This window comes from Sesamum indicum, linkage group LG3, assembly GCF_026168435.1.
Source record: "Sesamum indicum cultivar Baizhima isolate 11 linkage group LG3, ASM2616843v1, whole genome shotgun sequence".
NCBI classification, from domain to species: domain Eukaryota; kingdom Viridiplantae; phylum Streptophyta; class Magnoliopsida; order Lamiales; family Pedaliaceae; genus Sesamum; species Sesamum indicum.
The window spans coordinates 23,318,334-23,337,201 of NC_142659.1; the positions used below are offsets into that span (position 1 = coordinate 23,318,334).

Sequence of the window (18,868 nt, forward strand, 5' to 3'; positions counted from 1 at the left end):
TCAGTTGAACGTCATGATATTGGGGTGGATATAGTTGGTCCTTCTACAGTATATCCACCTCAAGATTATTACGTACCCCAACCGCCTCAAGATTATTATATGCCTCAACCATCTCAAGGTGATTGGTTTCAATCGACTCCATATATGTCAAATCAAACACAAGATTTTTCTCTTGACCTTGGTCTTGGTTTTAATCAACCATATACACAAGGATATAATATTTCACCAATTCCATTTCCATCATTTGGTGCATATCGTGACAATGTGGAGTCAAGTTCTGAAACATCAAGTCGGTTTGTTGGTGAAGAAAATGAGGCGCAAAATGAGCCAGTTCAAAATGTGGGCGAGGAAATTAGAAGATCTCGACGTCAACGCCACAGACGACATTGTGGAACGGGTGGACATTTTTTATATTTGTAATTGTATACATTTAATGTAATTTTTTACAATTGTACAAAATAAATAACTATTACATTTGTACCCTTAATTGTAATTTTTTAAGTTAATGCAATGTTAATTTTATTAATTTTGGATTTTAGTATGTTGTTAAAATTAATTATATATAAATTAAATTATATAATAATAATTTAAACGAAAAAAAAAAAAGCAGAATTCCCAAGTCGGGATTCAAAATCCCGACTTGAAGTCGGGGTTTTGTTTCCCGACTTGGGGAATTTTGCATTTTTTGGCATTAATTTAATGACGAGTCGCAATTTCAAATCGCGACTCATCATGTTTATGTTATTATTTTAAAAAAATTATAATAAAAAAATAATTAACTCTGTTTTTTCTGAACTTTGACGTCACCATGTAAGTGGATGGGGCTATGTGTACGAGTGAGTAGTTCACCAGCCATCATAATTTCCTACCAAATGTTATTGTATGAATGAAAATATTAATAATAACAAATATATATATATATATATAAATTTTTAATTTTACCCCTCATTTAACATCTAGGTATAATATTTTTGTACTTATATGAAAAAAATAATAATATTAACCTCACTCCTAATATTATTGCATTTATCTCTTTATAAGTACAAAATATATATGAGAATGTTAAATGAGGAGCACAATAACAAATTTATGTAATTTTTTTATTAACGTCAACATTTATTCTTCAAACCCTAATGAAAAATTATATACACGGAGGAGGTGTAAGTGTAGCTTTAAAAGTTCAGAGAATGGGGTGTAATTACCCCTTTATAATAACAAACTTTGTTTATTTTCTTTCGCTAATTTTGTAATATAAAGTGTTTCAAATTTTTAAATTCCCATTTCGAGCTATATATATATATTGTGATATTGTAACCGACTTCAAATCCATCGCATTTGAAGTCATTTCAAATCTTTTCTACAAATTATTCCAAATTTAGCATTGGTAATTAGCTTATTACTTATGTATCAATGTGTATCGAAAAACTCGGCACAAAACATCTATACAATCCAATGAGCATGATTACGACTAAATACAAATTCCTACCTGAATCAGAATTCGATTAAACTAAAACTAATCAGATATATTTATGATATGATCAATGTACGGCTTAAAGAAAGTAACTATCGTGATATAACTAGTTTAAAAATGTAACAAAAACTTCATGTTGCAGCGTAGATTCAAGTTTCTACGGTAATATTTGAAAAAAAAAACACACACACACATGACCAAGAAATACATATACCAAGAAAATGAATCAGTATACTTTTGTTTGAAGCATTTGATCAGTTCTGCTTTCATGTTAAAGAGAAAGTGAAGAGAGTGACTCTGTGGTTGGTATATTGCTTCTAAGGTTGTCAACAATAATTGCAGCACAAGGACTTGCATTTTACTCAACAGAGAGGGTTCATTCATATCCCTGTCAGTTTCTACTCAAAACACACACTACACATACTGATTAACACAGAGAGATGGCATGCTTTGAGAGGGCATCACCAGCATTGAGGGAAATTCTCTTCAAGATACACGGAGCTGAGAGGCCATTGGAGATAGATCATCATGTGCATGAGTTTGGGTCTGTCCACTTCCATGTTCAGGTACAACTTTAAGCTATCTGTATCTAAAAGTTTAAAATGTTAGAAATGAGAGATAATTTAACAGTTAATATCTTCAAACACGCCCGCTATTTGCAGGCTGAATGCTTTCTGCACGGCCAAGAATGTAGACGTCTTTATGAATGTGTTGGACCTTATATTCCAGATTAAATGTAATTTCCGTCCAATATCTATATTAGCATTTTAGTCTTTTATCTTTTTATAAATAGATCTTGTAACTTTTTCATTTTTTGCGATTTTGGTCCTTCGGTTGCTAGAGTTTGCAAATATTGTCCGAAAAAAAACATGTGCTGGTTAATTTGGGGCTTTTATCCCATTTGGTCAATTTAATGGACCAAAATCACGAAAAGTTAAAAGTCACAGGACCTATTTGCTATCCTAGAAAGATAAAGGACTAAAACGTCAAGATGCAAAAAATACAAGGACCATAAATTTGCTTTCATGCTGACAGAAATTGACCAATGGGAAAAAAAAGGCCCAAATTAAAATACAAGACACATGCTTTTTTTCCCGACAACATTTGCAAACTCCGACAACAAAGAACCAAAATCGAGAGAAATAAAAAAAGTAGGTGACTTATTTGCTACCCTAGGAAGATAAAGAGATAAAGTGCCTAAATGCAAAACATACAGGACGAAAACTGCATTTAAGCCTTATATTCCTCGCAAAGCTTATGTTTCGGCTCTCAACATGTCGTCTGCAAGATAGGCATATTATCAGACAATGTCACACGAGCTAGGAATCAACGAAAACATCTTAACAAATAAAAGATCTGAGTTTGAGATATCATTTCATGATCCAAGTTACGCATACAGTTCTAGCATGCTTCTTTTTACCATTTTCTCATAAGTTAAGCGTTGAAATTTCAAAGATTTTCCAACTTTTACGTTGCATGTCCGACAGAGTTCAGCGTCGGATCAACCCTACACGTACTTATCAATATCAACACCTCTACTATCCCAAGGACACCCGATCTCATCAGAACTTCCACAACACACGCTAGAGATGGTTAGAGGAATTTGCCCTGATGTCGTGGAAATTGTCGAGCCTTCAAGAGAAGGGTATCAACTAACTTTGAAGATCAACCATGCAAGAATTCCACACAGTAAAGGTTAGTAAATTTTTATACCTAAAATAGTTCAACAATGTATTCAAATTCTTTAACAAACGAGGTGATATCTTTGTCGAACAGCAGAATAATTGATAGCTATCATATGATGATTTAGTGTTATTTGCATGTAATTATCCAGCCTCCACAAAGATGATTACAGACATATCCTCAGTTCAAGCAGTAATACTGAGCTCCCAGCTGAAAGAAATTCTAAGGAATGTTGATTCATACGAAATATCTTGTGGGTTATATAAACCAATCAAACTCATATACCATCCACGGGAACCATTCTTTGTCATCAAACAGGTACATTTATGTCAGCAAACATGTGTACTTACTATGAATGATCATCTCATCTAAACGTTTAAACTATTGGAGACAAGAATCATTTAATATTTAATATGCCTAGCACGTCGGTCACGCACAGCCGTTATACTTTTTTTGTCAAGCCTTGCACGTCAAACTTGTTAGGGCTGACTCTAATATCATGTTAAATTACCACCTCAGTACATCAGGACCAGAAACATAAATCATAGATCATTCGAATTTAAGGCAATACGGGTGAAACAATTAATCTGAAACTAGATTAAGGCCTATCTAAATCCAAGTAATATCAAAAACTCCACAGATTCAGGGGAGAATTCTTTCAGTTGCTCACCTAAAGTGGATTAACATCTTGACAGCCAGCAAAAATCACGGCAGTATTTCCAATGCGCTTCAAGGAAAAGGAAGATGTGATTATCGCTACAGCCTTTTTTCAGGTAACTCTAGATATACAAAGGGAAAGATTGAAAAGAAAAAAACAGAAAAACAGTTTTAGTGATAAGTGTCTTGTACCTCTGACTTTGGAGTATAAAAAATATATTCCAGGAACTCATGGATGTCGGAAGCTCAGGAGCATGCACCAAGGCTCCTCATTGCATATGGTCCCCTATTCCGCCTCCAGAATTAAGAGGAGAGCCCATTCAAGACCTTAGCACCAACTGTGGATTCGTCTCCTTTGGTACTAGTTAAACAAGATTTTTACATGATTTCATTCTTTTCAATGTCGAAGTTCCCCTCCACCTCATTCAATAACCATGTTTCCAGATATTACTTCCCGTCATGTGGAAGGCAAGAAACTAGACAAGACGGTGTGGAACTTACTGAACTTCTACGCATTTGTGAAGTACCATGTGAAGGTAGAGGGCACCTTCATAAGCTTTACATTACTAAAATTAGTTGCACGTTTGGAGCTGAACTAAGTCTTAAACAGAGTACGAGGGGTTTTATACAGAGAAGGATGAGAATGCGTCTTGAACGGTTGGTTCAGGTAATCAAGCTAACATCTCAAACTGAAGTATACTAATCGAAACATGGAATAGTTTATATTTCAAGTTGTAAATCTCAGAGTTCTGATATTTGAGATTCAGTTTTGTAAGATATAGCCCTCTAATGTGGTAACCCTGCTTGTGTTACAGCCCTTACAGACAGCAGAACCAGAAGAAGATCAACCGGTTAAAAAGAAAGCTAAAGGTACGTAAGGTATTATATAAAATAAATCACTGATATCGGCAACCACCGTTAATGCTACAGACTCTTCCAGCATTTTTTCCCCCTTTTCCCTGTTTTTCTCTTCTCCTTCCATCAGCTGGCTTTTCCTGAATGTTCGGGCTAAAATTTCTGGTCCAGGATGTCGACAAGTGAGAAAGTGGATAAGTGCCTCAAAGTCAAAAATCCTTAAAAGGAAGTATGACTTCACCAATAAAATTAAGAGGATTCGTTCCAGAATCAAAATACATGGCTTCGGCCGTTTTCGGAGACGGTGGCTGACAATGCCCAAGTTTTCTCCAGTGACAAGGTACATAAAGCTGGAGTAATCTTTTGTCCCTCAAGTAATATCAACAAGCAGCATATGATGTCTTGCAATCATCATACTCTATAAAGTGACAAGGTATACAAACTTAGACTGTAACTGTTTCTCCTATAATGCATGCAAGAAGCATTCAATGATTGCATCGGAGCGCTTCTCTTTTTCCAGTACTGTCGCGCTTTCGCCCTCTACCGAAATCTTTTGTTGTGCATATTACCTTTGCAAAGACACTTTAAATACACGGCTATTTCACAAGCATGAACATATCTATAAATGATTCCAGTTTGATGCCAGGTCACCCTGGCAACAGGCTCATTAACAGCATCACTACAACAATATAATTGAAAACTGTTAATTCTAGGAACAAATAACTCAGGTGTCGTAGTACATCAAAGTCAATGATGCAAGACTCAGGACCAGAAAGCTTTTTTGGTCCCAGCACACACACCAAACTTAAAAATGAAACTATGACAACATACATGATTGAGATTAATGTCTTTACAAGGACTGCTCCAAGAAGTTATTGCAACATCAAAGTCCTAACTCCAAATTACTTGAGAAAAATAATATTCAGCAACTATGATTTCGTTCAAATTGGCTACGCATTACTGGAAGGGTGAGTTCTGAAACATCAATTGCAAGCCAATTATCCAAGATTTACGACAAAAGTCAACTAATGTGTTTGAAAAAATAATACAACTGTTCTAAGATCTACAGATTGCTGATCTTAACTCGACATCTCATAACCGGAATTTCAGAGTACAAGAGGCTCAAAGAAATAATAAAAAACACATTCACACAAGACTTTGTAATCGATTAATTTCTGAAACAATAAGTTCATTTCTTCCTATGTTTGCATAGATTCCAATATATTGACTCCAGTGCACAACTTCTTGACTCCAGACTTTAAGTAACACTTAATTGGTGTACTCTAACCCGAGCTCTTAATATGACATTACATTCTTCAGCCCAAAAAACAGTAGATGTACTGGCTCGTATGTTGTAGTGTGGAGCACCCCAACATTACATTCAAGCCCCGTGACCGTGATTATTCTTACAGGCTTCCTAATATAAGTAGATGACAGGTGCCATATTAAGTAATTCACTCGAAACTATCTTAGTGGAAAACCAATTTCAAGCAGTAGGAAAATTCTCCAAACCACATAAGTGCACTTACCTTCTGTTCATATTTTTCTGTTTCTATACAAGTATACAGTCCAACTAAACTGAACTAACATCATATGGTCTGGTTTATGACCAGTAGGTCAGTTACTCTGGACCAATAATATGATAGGGTTGTTTGGCAGTAGGTTGAAAGGGTTGGAAGTCATTTTGTATAGATAAAAGTTTTTTGTGTATGATGAGTTATATTCAAGAGAGGTAGGCTTAGTAAAACATCCAAAGAAGGAGAACCTATTCATCTAGACCGCTTTCGACTACTGACAATCCTCCATCCCAGTATTCTAGTCTTTACATAATAAACAAAAGCCCATATCCACTTCTCAAACATAATACTAGGACTAGGAGGTAATGCTTCTCATATGTTTACTTCAATACATATGTAGAGCATCTTTGTCGTAATATTACCCAATCATGTAACTTAGAAGAGTTATCTGGTGGTTTAGGTTCCAGGGAAGAGTTGTCGGTGATTGGAGAAAGCCTAGTCTTAGACGGTGTGGAGAGTTCCATTTTCTTTTACTTTGTTTTGTTCCGCAATTTGAGGCTTCCCCTGACTTTGACCCTTTGATTGGTCAAGAATTATAGAGATACACCCAAAATCCAATGTTTATTACTAGACCAAGACAGTGTCTTTCCAAAATTGGTGAGGGGGTGGCGAAACAGGCGGGGGGGAGACGGAGTTGGAGAGGCGCAGCCGGGGAGGTGGAGGTGGAGGTGGAGGTGGAGGTGGAGGCGGAGAGGTTCGGTCGTGCATAACACCACTCAATTGAAGGGGGTAATTTGCCTATTTTTCATATCATAGGTTGGTAGTTAGCAATTTACCCATTAATAATATAATATGTATATTAAATTTGTAATATATGATTGATTTAAATTTGAACAAATTACATATTATATAAAAAAGGTTAATTACACTTAAACCCTTTCTGAAAATGTGGAATTATACTTTTTCCAAAAAAAAATTGAAATTTCACTTACACCCTTCTAAAAGTCAGCTAAATGCATAAAACTCCCATTTGTTTAAAAACGACTGTTAAAAACCCCCCCTTTTATTTTAAAAATAGGCAACAAACCCCTCTCTGTGTTCTTAAACGTAGCTCAATTGTCCCTCTCTGTTAAATCTATTTAACAACAATAACTTTTTATAAAATGATTGTTATATGCTTACTCAATATATAATATTTCTTATTTTAATAATAGATGGATCTTCTTTGATTGAATAATGATAATTAGATCTTATTAATTAATCTCAACAGTTAAACTTTAAGAAAATGAAAGGCTATTTGTAATCAATTAATTTAAGTGCTTAGTGTTTTTTACTTTTTTTTTAAAAAAAATGTCTTGCATTTGCAACTCATACTTTGCATTTACAATTTATACTTTTGAACTAATTAGGAAGTATCACATGCAACACATGTATAAAAATATATTTTTAAATGTGAATATAGAATTTATTAGTTACTAAAGATATTAAAAACTCATAGTTCTATTTATATTTCTATTATTGAATCTTTAATTTTATCTATTAAATGATGAGGAAACCATTTAATTTGTTATTTGTAACTGTTGTGCATAAAAATAGGTTGGCTCAAAGAGGTTCAAACGGCCCAAAAAAGAAGAAAGAAAATAGAGGCTCAGGACATCCATCGACACGTAAGCTCAAGGCCCCTGCCTCGGACCATGATCAAAACCCAACGAACCATTTGGTCCAAAAAGCCCACACACGTGGCACCCACTCTCCCACGTGACAGCTCATCAACCTAGGTGTCAGCAGCCAACTTGGACACAGCACTAGGAGGACCTCTTTGGCGGCTGGAACACCTTACAGACAAGGGGTCTTCCTAAACTAAAGAAGGCTCCTACTAAAGCACTCCTAGCTACAAATAAGGACAACTTATTCCTTATCCTAACCATCCCAACCAACTTCTGCAAAATTCTCAGGAGTAGAATACACCCTCAGCAGACGGGGGCACTCCTCTCTATAAATACAGGTTTACTTCATACAGGGGACACCCTTCTCACTCTCTGGACGACACCCCTCTGACGCCTCTCTTACCCTCTAAACATTCTTTGAGCACTTTACAAGCACGTTAGCACATGTTCTTATATTTTTCATCAACTCTATTCACCATTTCACGATTTTCAATCACATTTATTTATTTTTTGACTTCATTCAATTTCAAATCCAATACTAGCTTGGGCGCCGGAGTGCTAATGCCTTTTTTGCAGGTTCCTACTTCAGGATTTGCATTCGTTTTGGTCCAAATCTTGAATAATTGTCCAGATTCATTGGACCTGTATGTTTTTTAACGCATCATTAGCGTCGTCTGTGGGAACATAAATCTAATACGTGAGAACAATGGAAAGAGTACACACCTCCTCCGAGGACTCCCCAGAAGGATGATCCCCCTCACACTAGAGGACCTCTCACGCATGAATACTACCTCTTTTTAAGGCTCAACTTCAGCGACCCCATCATTATCATCATTTAATTATAATATTCCTACTAATTCAATTTTTAATATGCAGGACGTCCCCCTTGAGGACCAGGAGGGCATCTTTCTCTGAAAATAATCCCTACCCCAAAGGCAGGCATCCTTCTCAAAAAATAAGCACTACGCCCAAGCAGACATGCTCCTCAAAGATAGGCCCTAGGGGGGGTATTCTTCTCATAAGATAAGCCCTGCACCCCAGCAAACATCCTCCTTAGAAAATCATGGCCCCAGGTGGGTACCCTCCCTAAAAAAATAAGCCTTGCCCCTGAGCAAGCATCCCTCTCAATGAATAAATCTTCACATATAAGCTTCCCACATAGAGTATCTTTAATATTTTAATTTAATAATCTTGGAGGTTAATTTTACAACCTAAGATGTGCTAACATGTGCCTTCTTATAGGAATTTTACGAGGGAGGCATCCTTTTCAAACCTCTTGTAAAAAGCCATGTCTTCTACATAGGAACAGAGGCTCTTCTCCATGGAGGCACCCCAGCCCTCCTTTGGGTAGGTACTTACGTCTTTCTTTCGGGGACTTGTAAGTTCTATCTGTGCAGGCACCTAAGCCCTCCTCCGCAAAGGCATCTAAGCCCTGCTTCAGACGGACACCTTATTTTTCCTCCTGTAAGGTTTTCAAGGAGGCCCTGCTCAAATAACCCTCCTCTGAGGAGGAACAATAATTTTGCTTCGTGCTAGACCTATTCGTAATATGTGCATGTCTTTGTTATATAACATTCTCTTGTAAAAAAATAAAGTCCTACATCGTAGTAGGCACAAAAGGCGCCCGTTAAGCCCTCCTCCATGGAGGCACCTTCATGAAAAGACTTGCTCCTTACAGGCACAAAGTAAGTTCCTTTTTTTTTTTTTTTAAGGATGCTTATGCTACTAACATTCTTTGCAGGAATTGGAAAAAAAAAAAAAAAGGAATACAAAAAGGCTCTTTCTTCGGACCTCACCTCTAAAGACGTCTATTCCAACAAGTGTCAAAATCCCCACTTATTAAAGTGGGGAGGTACTGATATGCATAAAAATAGGCTAGCCCAAATGGACCAAAAAAGAAGAAAAAAATGGAAGGCCCAGGACATCCCCGCCTCGAAAGCCTAGGGTATCCCCCGACTCGGACCATGATCAAAGCTTGGCAAACCATTCCGTCCAAAAGGCCCACACACATGGCAGCCTATTCTCGCACGTAGAGCTCATTAACCCAGGTGTCAACAACTAACTTGGACCACATCAACCCTAGAAAGACCTCCCTAGTAACTGGGACACCATGCAGGCGAGGGGTCTCCGTAGACTGAAGAAGGCTCCTATTAAAGCACCCCTAGCTACAGATAAGGATGACTTATCCCTTATCCTAACCAACTTCCGCAAGATTCTCGAGCGTGCGACCCCCAGCAGATGGGGGCACTCCCTCTATAAATATAGATTTAATCCTCCATAGGACGGACACCCTTCTCACTCTCTGGACAACACCCCTCTGACACTTCTCTTACTTTCTAAATATTCTTTGAGCACTCTACAAGTACGTTATCACATGTTCTTATGCTTTTCATTGACTTTATCCACCATTTCACGATTTTCAATCACATTTATTTATCTTTTGATTTTATTCAATCTCAAATTTGATACTAAATTGAGCGTCAAAATACTAATGCCTTTTTTGCAGGTTCCCCCTCATGATTTGCATTCGTTTTGGACTAAGTTTTGAACGATTGTCCAAAATTCATTGAACCCATGTGTTTTTTGAACACATCAATAACCCACTTCTAAATTTAATTGATAATATTAAATAAAAAAGTTATTCCTTAAAATTGATATTATTATGTTTCATGATTTTGTATTAGAACATATTATTATAACAAAAGTAAAATATAATATATAAAAGATCCAATATTAAAAATACTTTTTTTTGCTTCGATAGAATTCGATTCTTATAACTAATTCTTATGTTGATATAATTATATTTCTACCCTGTAACCTATGGCTTGTTTATAGAAATCACCCATGTCGCTTTGATAATTACACATACACCACCAAAAATGTCAAAATTATTTACAATCGTTGCTTTTTAAAAAATTACACATACCAAGTCCAAATTCAATTGCCACCACTATTTGTAATCAATTAATTTAAGTGCTTAGTTTTTCTTTTTTTTTTTTTCTGAAAATAAGTGTCTTTCATTTGCAACTCATATCTTGCATTTTACAATTTATACTTTAGAAGTAATTAAATTAAGCTCACTTAAACTAAAAACCGAACCAACTTTTACAACCGCAGAGCTGACATATTTTACTTTTACCCAAAATACTCCAACTTCAACTTATTTTAAGATTTTTTTTGTTGTTGTCAAGCGATCCCAACTTTCTTACAAACTCTTTTACAGCTTATTCCAACCTCGAATGCAGATAATACTACAAACACCTCCCTGATTCGAAAGCTCCAAGTGCTTCTACATGAACTGTCGCAAACACTTGCTAGATCTTCGTCGAAGTATCAGAATTCCTAAACAAATCAAGATTTGACAATAATGCAAAACAAACCAACAGAATTGGCATTGAATTTAAATTAGGAAAGCAATGGAAAAGTATGAAGTTGGCTTTGTAGTACAGCAGGAGAAAAGTTCTCAAACACAGTACAGGAGATGAGAAGCTATGTAGTAGTATGAGAATCAAAAAATCTTTTTAAAATTGAGAAGAGTAAATGACCTATAAGCACCTTAAACAAACCAAACTACAGAACTCAGTTAAAAAATATGACAGCAACCATGGATACATGCGACAGACATACTAGTGACTAGCTTGTAAGAAAAAAGAGCATGCTGCGTAGTTTGCTTTCCAGTTTATCAAGTTCAGGAACTGACATGCTCAGCAATGTACTCTAGGATCCTCACACATTGTATCGACTTTTCGCCGATCTTTCCCTTCTGGAATCATCCTGTAACAATCCAGGAAGACAATAATATAAGAAGGCAAAGAAGAGCCTAAGACATTAGGAATAGCAAAAGAAAAGCGTACATGGAAGCTGTAAGAGATCTTATCAGTGACATCAATGATCTCCTTCCACTTCCTCCCAATGCCCATCTGCATTCCAAACATTGGATTAAATTAATTAATTTCAAAAAGGCTCATTATCACGTAAGCTCTGACTGCTAAAAATATAGTAAAAACAAATAGAAATCCAGGAGCCTAAGACTTCTTTGCATGGGAGTGGAGGCGAAAGGTGGTGTTGCTATTTCCTTTTGATGGAGTCATCTGCAACAGCCAAAATTTTGAACCTTAATCTTCAATGTCTCACATCGAGCAAAAAGTGGCTGTTGTTTAACGGTCTTTTAACACTAGCATTTTTCAGACAACATGGTTTCTTCTCCTCCGAAGCAGTTAATGTATATGGTTACTTTTGATAGATAGTTGTGCCTTTTCTTGAACTGAACCCTTTGATCAAATCCCAGATCCTTTCCTCAAACTTTTGACATTAGATCCTAAGTCCTTTCATCAAAATAGCATATATCTGGAGAACATTGTTATTTAACACAAAGCGATGTTAGATGAAATTTGGGACATCCTACTGCAATGAAATACAGTTGCTCTCTGTTCTCTAACTGACATATGCAGACCACCTCTACATATTAATGTTTAAATGAGCTAAGCTTAGTTATTTTTCTCATCAGGTCTTCTGCTGCATTTTACTAGGAACTAAAATAGATGCAGAGAAGAAAGATGCTTTCACGTTTAAATTTAATATTTTCGACAGGGTTTCATTTCAAATAATTGATAGGACAAGATAAGCCAGAATATGTCAAGAGCAAATAGCTCCAAACAACATTGAGAACTGAACGGTTGGCAATATTAACAATTGAGCTGATGGCATTATGTTCAACCCAGGCATCATAAATCAAAACCAGGAAATGGTTAGATTTGTAGCCATTACATAAAAAAATACCTGAGCTGCTTCATTGGCTGCAGTCTTGGTCCATAATGAGAGTTTGTCTTGCCTTTGGCGCACGCTGGCCACCACTCCACAGATCTCATCGGCCTCGTCAAACTGCTCCCCAATTAGAGCCATTAACTAAACAATAAGAACATACCAGCCAACATTACTTAGCAACCAGGGAAAAAAGGAAAGTCCCATATATTCATCTATCAAAACATCCCATGTTTCATGGAGCAAAGCATCAGAGACTTAGTGGCCAAGAGTGAACGATAAGGTTTTCTTACAGTTTCAAGCCACATGGTGTCAAGATTAGCCTTTTTACTGCTAGTAACAGTCCACTTGCCCCCATTCGTGCACTCAGGGTCTTCCCATTTGGGCTCGACTCCAGCTCTGAATAAGTGAAAGTCAGCATTTGCTGGGAATTTGCTGGGTCTGAATATCTGGTCATATAAACTGCAACAGAAATGACCACTTCACTTCACATATACTACATTATTTATGATAAGTCGACATAGTTCTAATAAGAAACGTGCAATAAATTGTATCCTTTATTTGACTTGAAGTCTTAAAACCTACACAACCACACTGTAATTCAGGAATAAAGAGCTCTTTCACAGGATATTTACTTTGTTGCAACCTCATTTTCAATTACACTTTGAAACTTATATTGCTGGCTAATAGGATATATTCTTTGAAGATCATGTGAAACAGCCAACCCCATCACACTCCAGTACACCAGATTTCTTTAATATCTTAAAACTGGCTTTCCCGTGGAGAGGTCCTCTTCAACAAGACAAGCATGTAGGTTCATCAGTGTGCTTCACTTCACCACTTAGTTTCAGTTTTTCAAGAACCAGATGAAGCACATGGATTTGCACCTATTATAAAGGCAAAACATGAAATTGGCATGCAACAAAGGCTGAAAAACAAACCTAGCTACCAAACCGAGCTTCAAGATCTTTCATCATTCGGTACTTTTGACTACAGTTGCTCGATAAAAGTTCATTCGAGCCCTAACATAATCAAACATGCTCAAGCATAATTAAACTTAATAGGATATTCAAACCAAGCTTTAGCAATAACATTTTTGGTTCAACTTGACTAGGCTTCATTCTTGCGCAATTCTTCATGGCAACAACATTTTTGGTTCAACTTGACTAGGCTTCATTCTTGCGCAATTGTCCATGCACCTTACTACTCTCAGTCTTTGAAATCATACTTGCATCATCATGATTCTCAAGATACCCTACAGGCTTATGAAACTGAACTGGGGCATCTGGACCAGAGTTAAAAGAATCACACACCATACGACATATACAAACTTTTCATCATTTTTCCAGAAACGGTGAAGGTAATTATCCTAATATATGTCACACTTCTGCAGTAATCTGCCACTAGTCTTAGATTAATGAGCGATTTAATAGGTGGTAAAGGTTTAGTGCTTTACAATTCTGACATTAGGAGAAAATCTTAGGATGAACATAAATATTAAGTATGAGTTGAATGAGTTGCGAGAACAACACGGGACATGGAGATTTCATTAAAGACAATGTACAAAAGTACAACCAATTTCAAAAAATGACCAGTCTCACAAGACTTTGTCCCACTGTCACTTAGTCCCTTGAATATTCCAAACTTCCTATAACAAACCTAAACAAGAAACAATAACCAGAAAGATTTTAAGTCATCATATTTCAAGCCTTTGCTAACAAATAAAGATTAATGCAACCTTCACATAACAAAAGAAATGTCTTGTAGTTAGGACCACATATGTCGCACACCTAGAACTATATGAAGCCTGTGAACTCCTATTTTCAGCTAAATTTTCAATTGGACCTATTAATGTTTATTATATTTTTTCCAGGGAAAAAAAAAAAAGCAAACAAGAAAGGAAAAATGAAGCACTTTCTGCTAGAATGCATCTTTTCCAAGAACTTATATCAGGTGATCTTCTCATGAAAAAGTATGGGGTTGAGACCTCCCAACACCTTCAACAAATGAACTGAGTGCTGCCTAAGGCTTAAGTACTATACCTAACAGCTACTACAAGTGACGAGCTGGTTGTGCATGTCACGCAACTATGCTACCAAAACCTCAGTGATTAGTTGTGAGCCTAAAACATCAACATACTGTTTGGATTTGTGTTTTGAGTGTTTTGTTTTGTGTTTTGGAGATAGAGAGAGAAAAATAAAGATAAGTGTATGTTTGAATTTGTGTTTTGAGGTAATTTAAAATATTTTAAAATAAGTGGTGTATGTTTGATATTGGGATTTGGAGACAAAAATCACTGTTGTTCATTGTCAAATCATATCTCTTTTATATATATTTTTGTATTAAATATGTATATATAATATGTTATATGTTTAATGTTGTATTTTTTGAAGACAAAAATCACTGTTTATTGTCAAATCATGTCTATTTTACATTTTATATATAAGTGTGTATATATATATTATATATAGAAAGTTGAAAAACAAAAAAACACACACATAAGGTGTAAAAACATAAAAACAAATATTGGGTATATTTTATCTTGTCTCAAAACATGCGAAAACATGAATCCAAACATAGTACAAGTTTTTGGGAAATTGGTTGTGGTTTAACAAAGATGGAATTTGTATTTTAAGAATCCTAACTAATAATAAAAGTCACCAAAACCAATTTCATTCTTCCTCTTAGCCAAAGTTTGGATAAGCGACCTGCTCTGCTTCAACTACAATTAAGGCAATGCCCATCCAAACAGATGAGCAGATAGATTCCTAAGACCAAGTAAAAGAAAGAAATAATGATATCATACTTAATTTTGGAAGCAATAAACATTAAGTGGCATTATACTAATAGAGCAGAAGACATTGTACAATTACAAATACAAAGGTGTTCTTCTAACCTAAACATCTAAAGTTTTTTACCCGACTTTGAGATGTTTGGCAGTATTTAGCCTACGTTAATATGGGAATTAGAGTTCAGGAGATTGCAACATTCTTCAACAAAATAAAGTGAGACTTCGATTCTTTTTCAAGTGTTCAAACAGTCCTTTAATTTGACATGTAAATGGCATGATTACCATCACTAAGTAACTAAAAACATCACAAACACTCTTAATACTTATTTTATCTGTACAATCTAAGAGTTTATTTTGCACATAGGATCAAATCTTAAAAAGCATTTCTCTATGAGTTATGACTATAAAATCGCTAAAATACTCTTTCAACTGCAATACTGCATTGATGAGAGTGAAATCCAAATCTTTAAATCCCTTGTCCATGTTGGCTTATGCGTAGCCCCCCCCCCCCCCCCTTGTGTTCTTACAATGTCCAGGTTAAGTCTCACTTTATTGAGGGATTTGATTTTAAGGAGCACCATAGGAGGGGAAACAATTTGTAGAAACCCCCTTTTCACTTTTGGGTACCAAGGAAAGAGACAGACTTAAAGCACACTCCAACTGCCAATGAATGAGCACTGCTCCTATGAAGGATTATGCAATCTGACCGTACAAAACCTTACCCAGTAGTGTTATCAAGAAAATAAACATCTCTTGATTAGTAATGACACCAGTACTCTGTGCTCAAGATAGGTTATCTTCAGCCGGATCAATGCATATAGAACGCAAAAAATATCATGAAGGTACACGTCTACTCTATACCCAGATTTTGTCGAGTTAGCTTTTTGGTAGGAAACGCAATCACAGGAAAATGTATCCTACCAATGAATGAATTGTATCTCACTAATGATTCTGCACGAAATGATTTGATCTCAGCTTGGACTCCTAAGCTGGAAAAACTACAAAGAGAAGAGAATGAAGTCTCACACAGAACCTGAAATGCCATGCTCAGCCATCTCAATAAAAGAATTATCCTCCTTCCTCATATGGAGTTCAGAACCAAAGGCAATCATTGAGTGAAATCTATCTCACTCAAAGGAATCGAGGCACGCTATGCAAGTATGAGAAGGCAGATAGAGTCAGTCAGGAAAAATGCTTTCCCACCCAACTGCCCAAAGCATTGGCTAATCTCTTCTTTTATACCAACCAGTTGGAGAAAAGACAGGTATGACCATAATCATTCTTCTCAAAACACTCTGGTATGATGATTTCGCTGCCCGACAGTATGGAGTACCTGAACGCACCAAGGGAACAGGCCCTGAAGCGAAGGACAGGAACAAGTAGAATCAATGTGTTCCAACTTGTAGCCTTGCAACAATCCAGTTGACCAGGATTATATGATCACTATTTTCTTCTAACAACTTCTTTCAAGTATAAACTAATAGTCACAAATTCTAATATTCAAAATCTCAATTTAGAATACTCTTATCCCATGCTGATCTGTAATCAGCTATCCTCCTGACTGCGGTTACATCAAGCACCTCCATGCCAATAATATCAATCCACAGAATCTGTCACTTCTACCCCACTTATACAATTCAGAAACATGCTCATTTCTTAATCTATCTATCTGTTGAAATCATATCCATCTTCCAACAATTAGCAGTCACCATAACCCACCCTGACTACCTTACTGGTCGGCCCAGTTCTAATTCGTTTTCTCATCTGATATATGTCTACCCTTGATTTGTATCTTAACTAACTTAATGTATGCCACCAGACACGATATCTGTAACGATTTCAATACCAACAAATAAGAATATTAAATCGGACAACGAAATTAGAACCAGAAGCCGCTAATACATACAATGGGGGCAAAAGAGAGAAGGACGAAGAAGAGGAAAGTCAGGTACAAGAAAGCAAACAGAAACCCCAGATCATAGAATTACAAAAAGAGAAAGACACTTGAGACGGGCTCTTCCCTTCAAAAAGCAAAAATCGATTCAACAAGCAAACCGTCAATTTAAGTAAAGCCAAACTGTTTACAAAACCAATCATTTCGTGTTATTTCTCATTACGTACCACCAAAATTCTTCGACGGTGTCGAAAGTATAGACCTTGCGAAGAGAAGTGCCCCACGCTGCGCCCTGTTTCGGTTTCGACTGATTGTCGAACCAAAACGTCCACTTCCTCTCCAGCTTGTGCGGCTGCTTCTCCGCCGTTGCCGGCACTCCCGCTGGAACCTCTGATGCAGCAGCCGCCACTTCACTAGCCATTCAACCAAATCAAAGTTCCGAGAAAAGGGGTTTTAGAGAGGGAAACAAAGGAGGTGGAGAGAGAGAGAGAGAGAGATTTGCCTGGGGCTTTTAGGGGGAGTGCTGGCCTGACTAGGGTTAGAGTTGAGTAGGCACCTAACTGGAGTTGGGTTGATGAAGCTCCCCTTGTTCATGAAATGGGTTCGGAGGGTTTGGTAAAGTTAGAAAAGAAAGGCAAAATTATATTTTTAGTCTTATAACTTTAGGTCGTTAGTACTTTTAGTTCTATAGCTTACTTTATTTATATATTTAGTTATTTTTTTATGAATTTAATTCTAAACATCTTATATTTGGTCTTTTTTTGATAAATTTAGTCATGTATTGACAATTTTGGTCTCCTCTTCGCATTAATAAATCTCATTTTTTATCTTATAATTGTGAGTCGTTAGGACCAAAATTATTGATACATGTCTAAAAGTGTGAAAATAAGACCAAATGTGAGATACTCAGTACTAAATTCGTAAAAAAAAATATTACAAGTGCAAATGGAATAAGTCATAGAACCAGCCAGAATAAGAAAGATTATTGTTTCTCACTACTATACTTTATGTTGATGACAAGTCAATAATCCTTCTACCCTAATAAACTGCCTTCTACTGTCGCACGCATACTTGCTGGCTTCGAGTTCTAATAAGTTGCCCTCTACTAGCGCATGCACATTTGCTGGCTTCGAGCAATAACAAGTCGCCCTCAGTTGGTGCATGCATACTTGCTGGTTTCGAGCCCTAATAAGCAGCCCTCGATCGAAGCACATACTCTCATTCATTTTTCTGTATCGACTGTGAACCATGATAAGTCGCCTCCTGCTGGTGCATTCTTGCTCATTTCATTGGCTATGAGTCACAATAAAGTTGCCTCTAGCAGGCATATTTGCTTGACCATTTTATGGTTAGCATGCATTCACTTGTTATGTTAAGTACTCTCGTATCTCCTAGTATTCCTGTACTTGCTTATTTCATAATGCAACAGGTCTATCTCTTCTACGCATTGACTATTATGCTTTGATCCTAAGTTAGAAAACTCTAAAGCGTACCGGGCCAAGTTATCCTATCAATAGGAAGAAACGAGGCTACCACCTTACAAAATTACTCACTCTTTACTTAAGAAGATGT

The 18,868-nt window shown here is 36.5% G+C and overlaps 2 protein-coding genes and 1 long non-coding RNA gene across 4 annotated transcripts; 2 read left to right on the forward strand and 1 right to left on the reverse strand.

The window, feature by feature from the left end:
* Positions 1-1,895: 1,895 nt before the first annotated feature.
* Positions 1,896-5,168, forward strand: ARPC2B (actin-related protein C2B). 2 transcript variants are annotated; one of them, XM_020692841.2, is made up of 9 exons: positions 1,896-2,037; positions 2,959-3,166; positions 3,306-3,472; positions 3,850-3,927; positions 4,037-4,169; positions 4,256-4,347; positions 4,422-4,478; positions 4,627-4,681; positions 4,838-5,168. In XM_020692841.2, the coding sequence occupies exons 1-9, from the start codon at positions 1,912-1,914 to the stop codon at positions 5,023-5,025; spliced, it is 1,104 nt and encodes a 367-aa protein (XP_020548500.1). In that variant the 5' UTR covers positions 1,896-1,911; the 3' UTR covers positions 5,026-5,168. The 2 variants fall into 2 exon arrangements, with proteins under 2 accessions (XP_020548500.1, XP_088734392.1); XM_088878266.1 differs by having other exon boundaries at positions 4,627-4,690; positions 4,838-4,959.
* Positions 5,169-6,469: 1,301 nt separating this feature from the next.
* On the forward strand, positions 6,470-10,243 carry LOC148788806 (uncharacterized). The gene is made up of 3 exons (XR_016064457.1): positions 6,470-6,999; positions 7,780-8,923; positions 9,093-10,243. It is a non-coding gene; the product is annotated as an uncharacterized LOC148788806 (long non-coding RNA).
* Positions 10,244-11,215: 972 nt separating this feature from the next.
* On the reverse strand, positions 11,216-17,847 carry LSP1 (Eukaryotic initiation factor 4E protein). The gene is made up of 5 exons (XM_011075402.3): positions 17,524-17,847; positions 12,905-13,073; positions 12,630-12,755; positions 11,705-11,770; positions 11,216-11,624 (listed from the first exon to the last, which is right to left on the reverse strand). Exons 1-5 carry the CDS (start codon positions 17,715-17,717, stop codon positions 11,577-11,579), a joined length of 603 nt encoding a protein of 200 aa, XP_011073704.1. The 5' UTR covers positions 17,718-17,847; the 3' UTR covers positions 11,216-11,576.
* Positions 17,848-18,868: the final 1,021 nt, after the last annotated feature.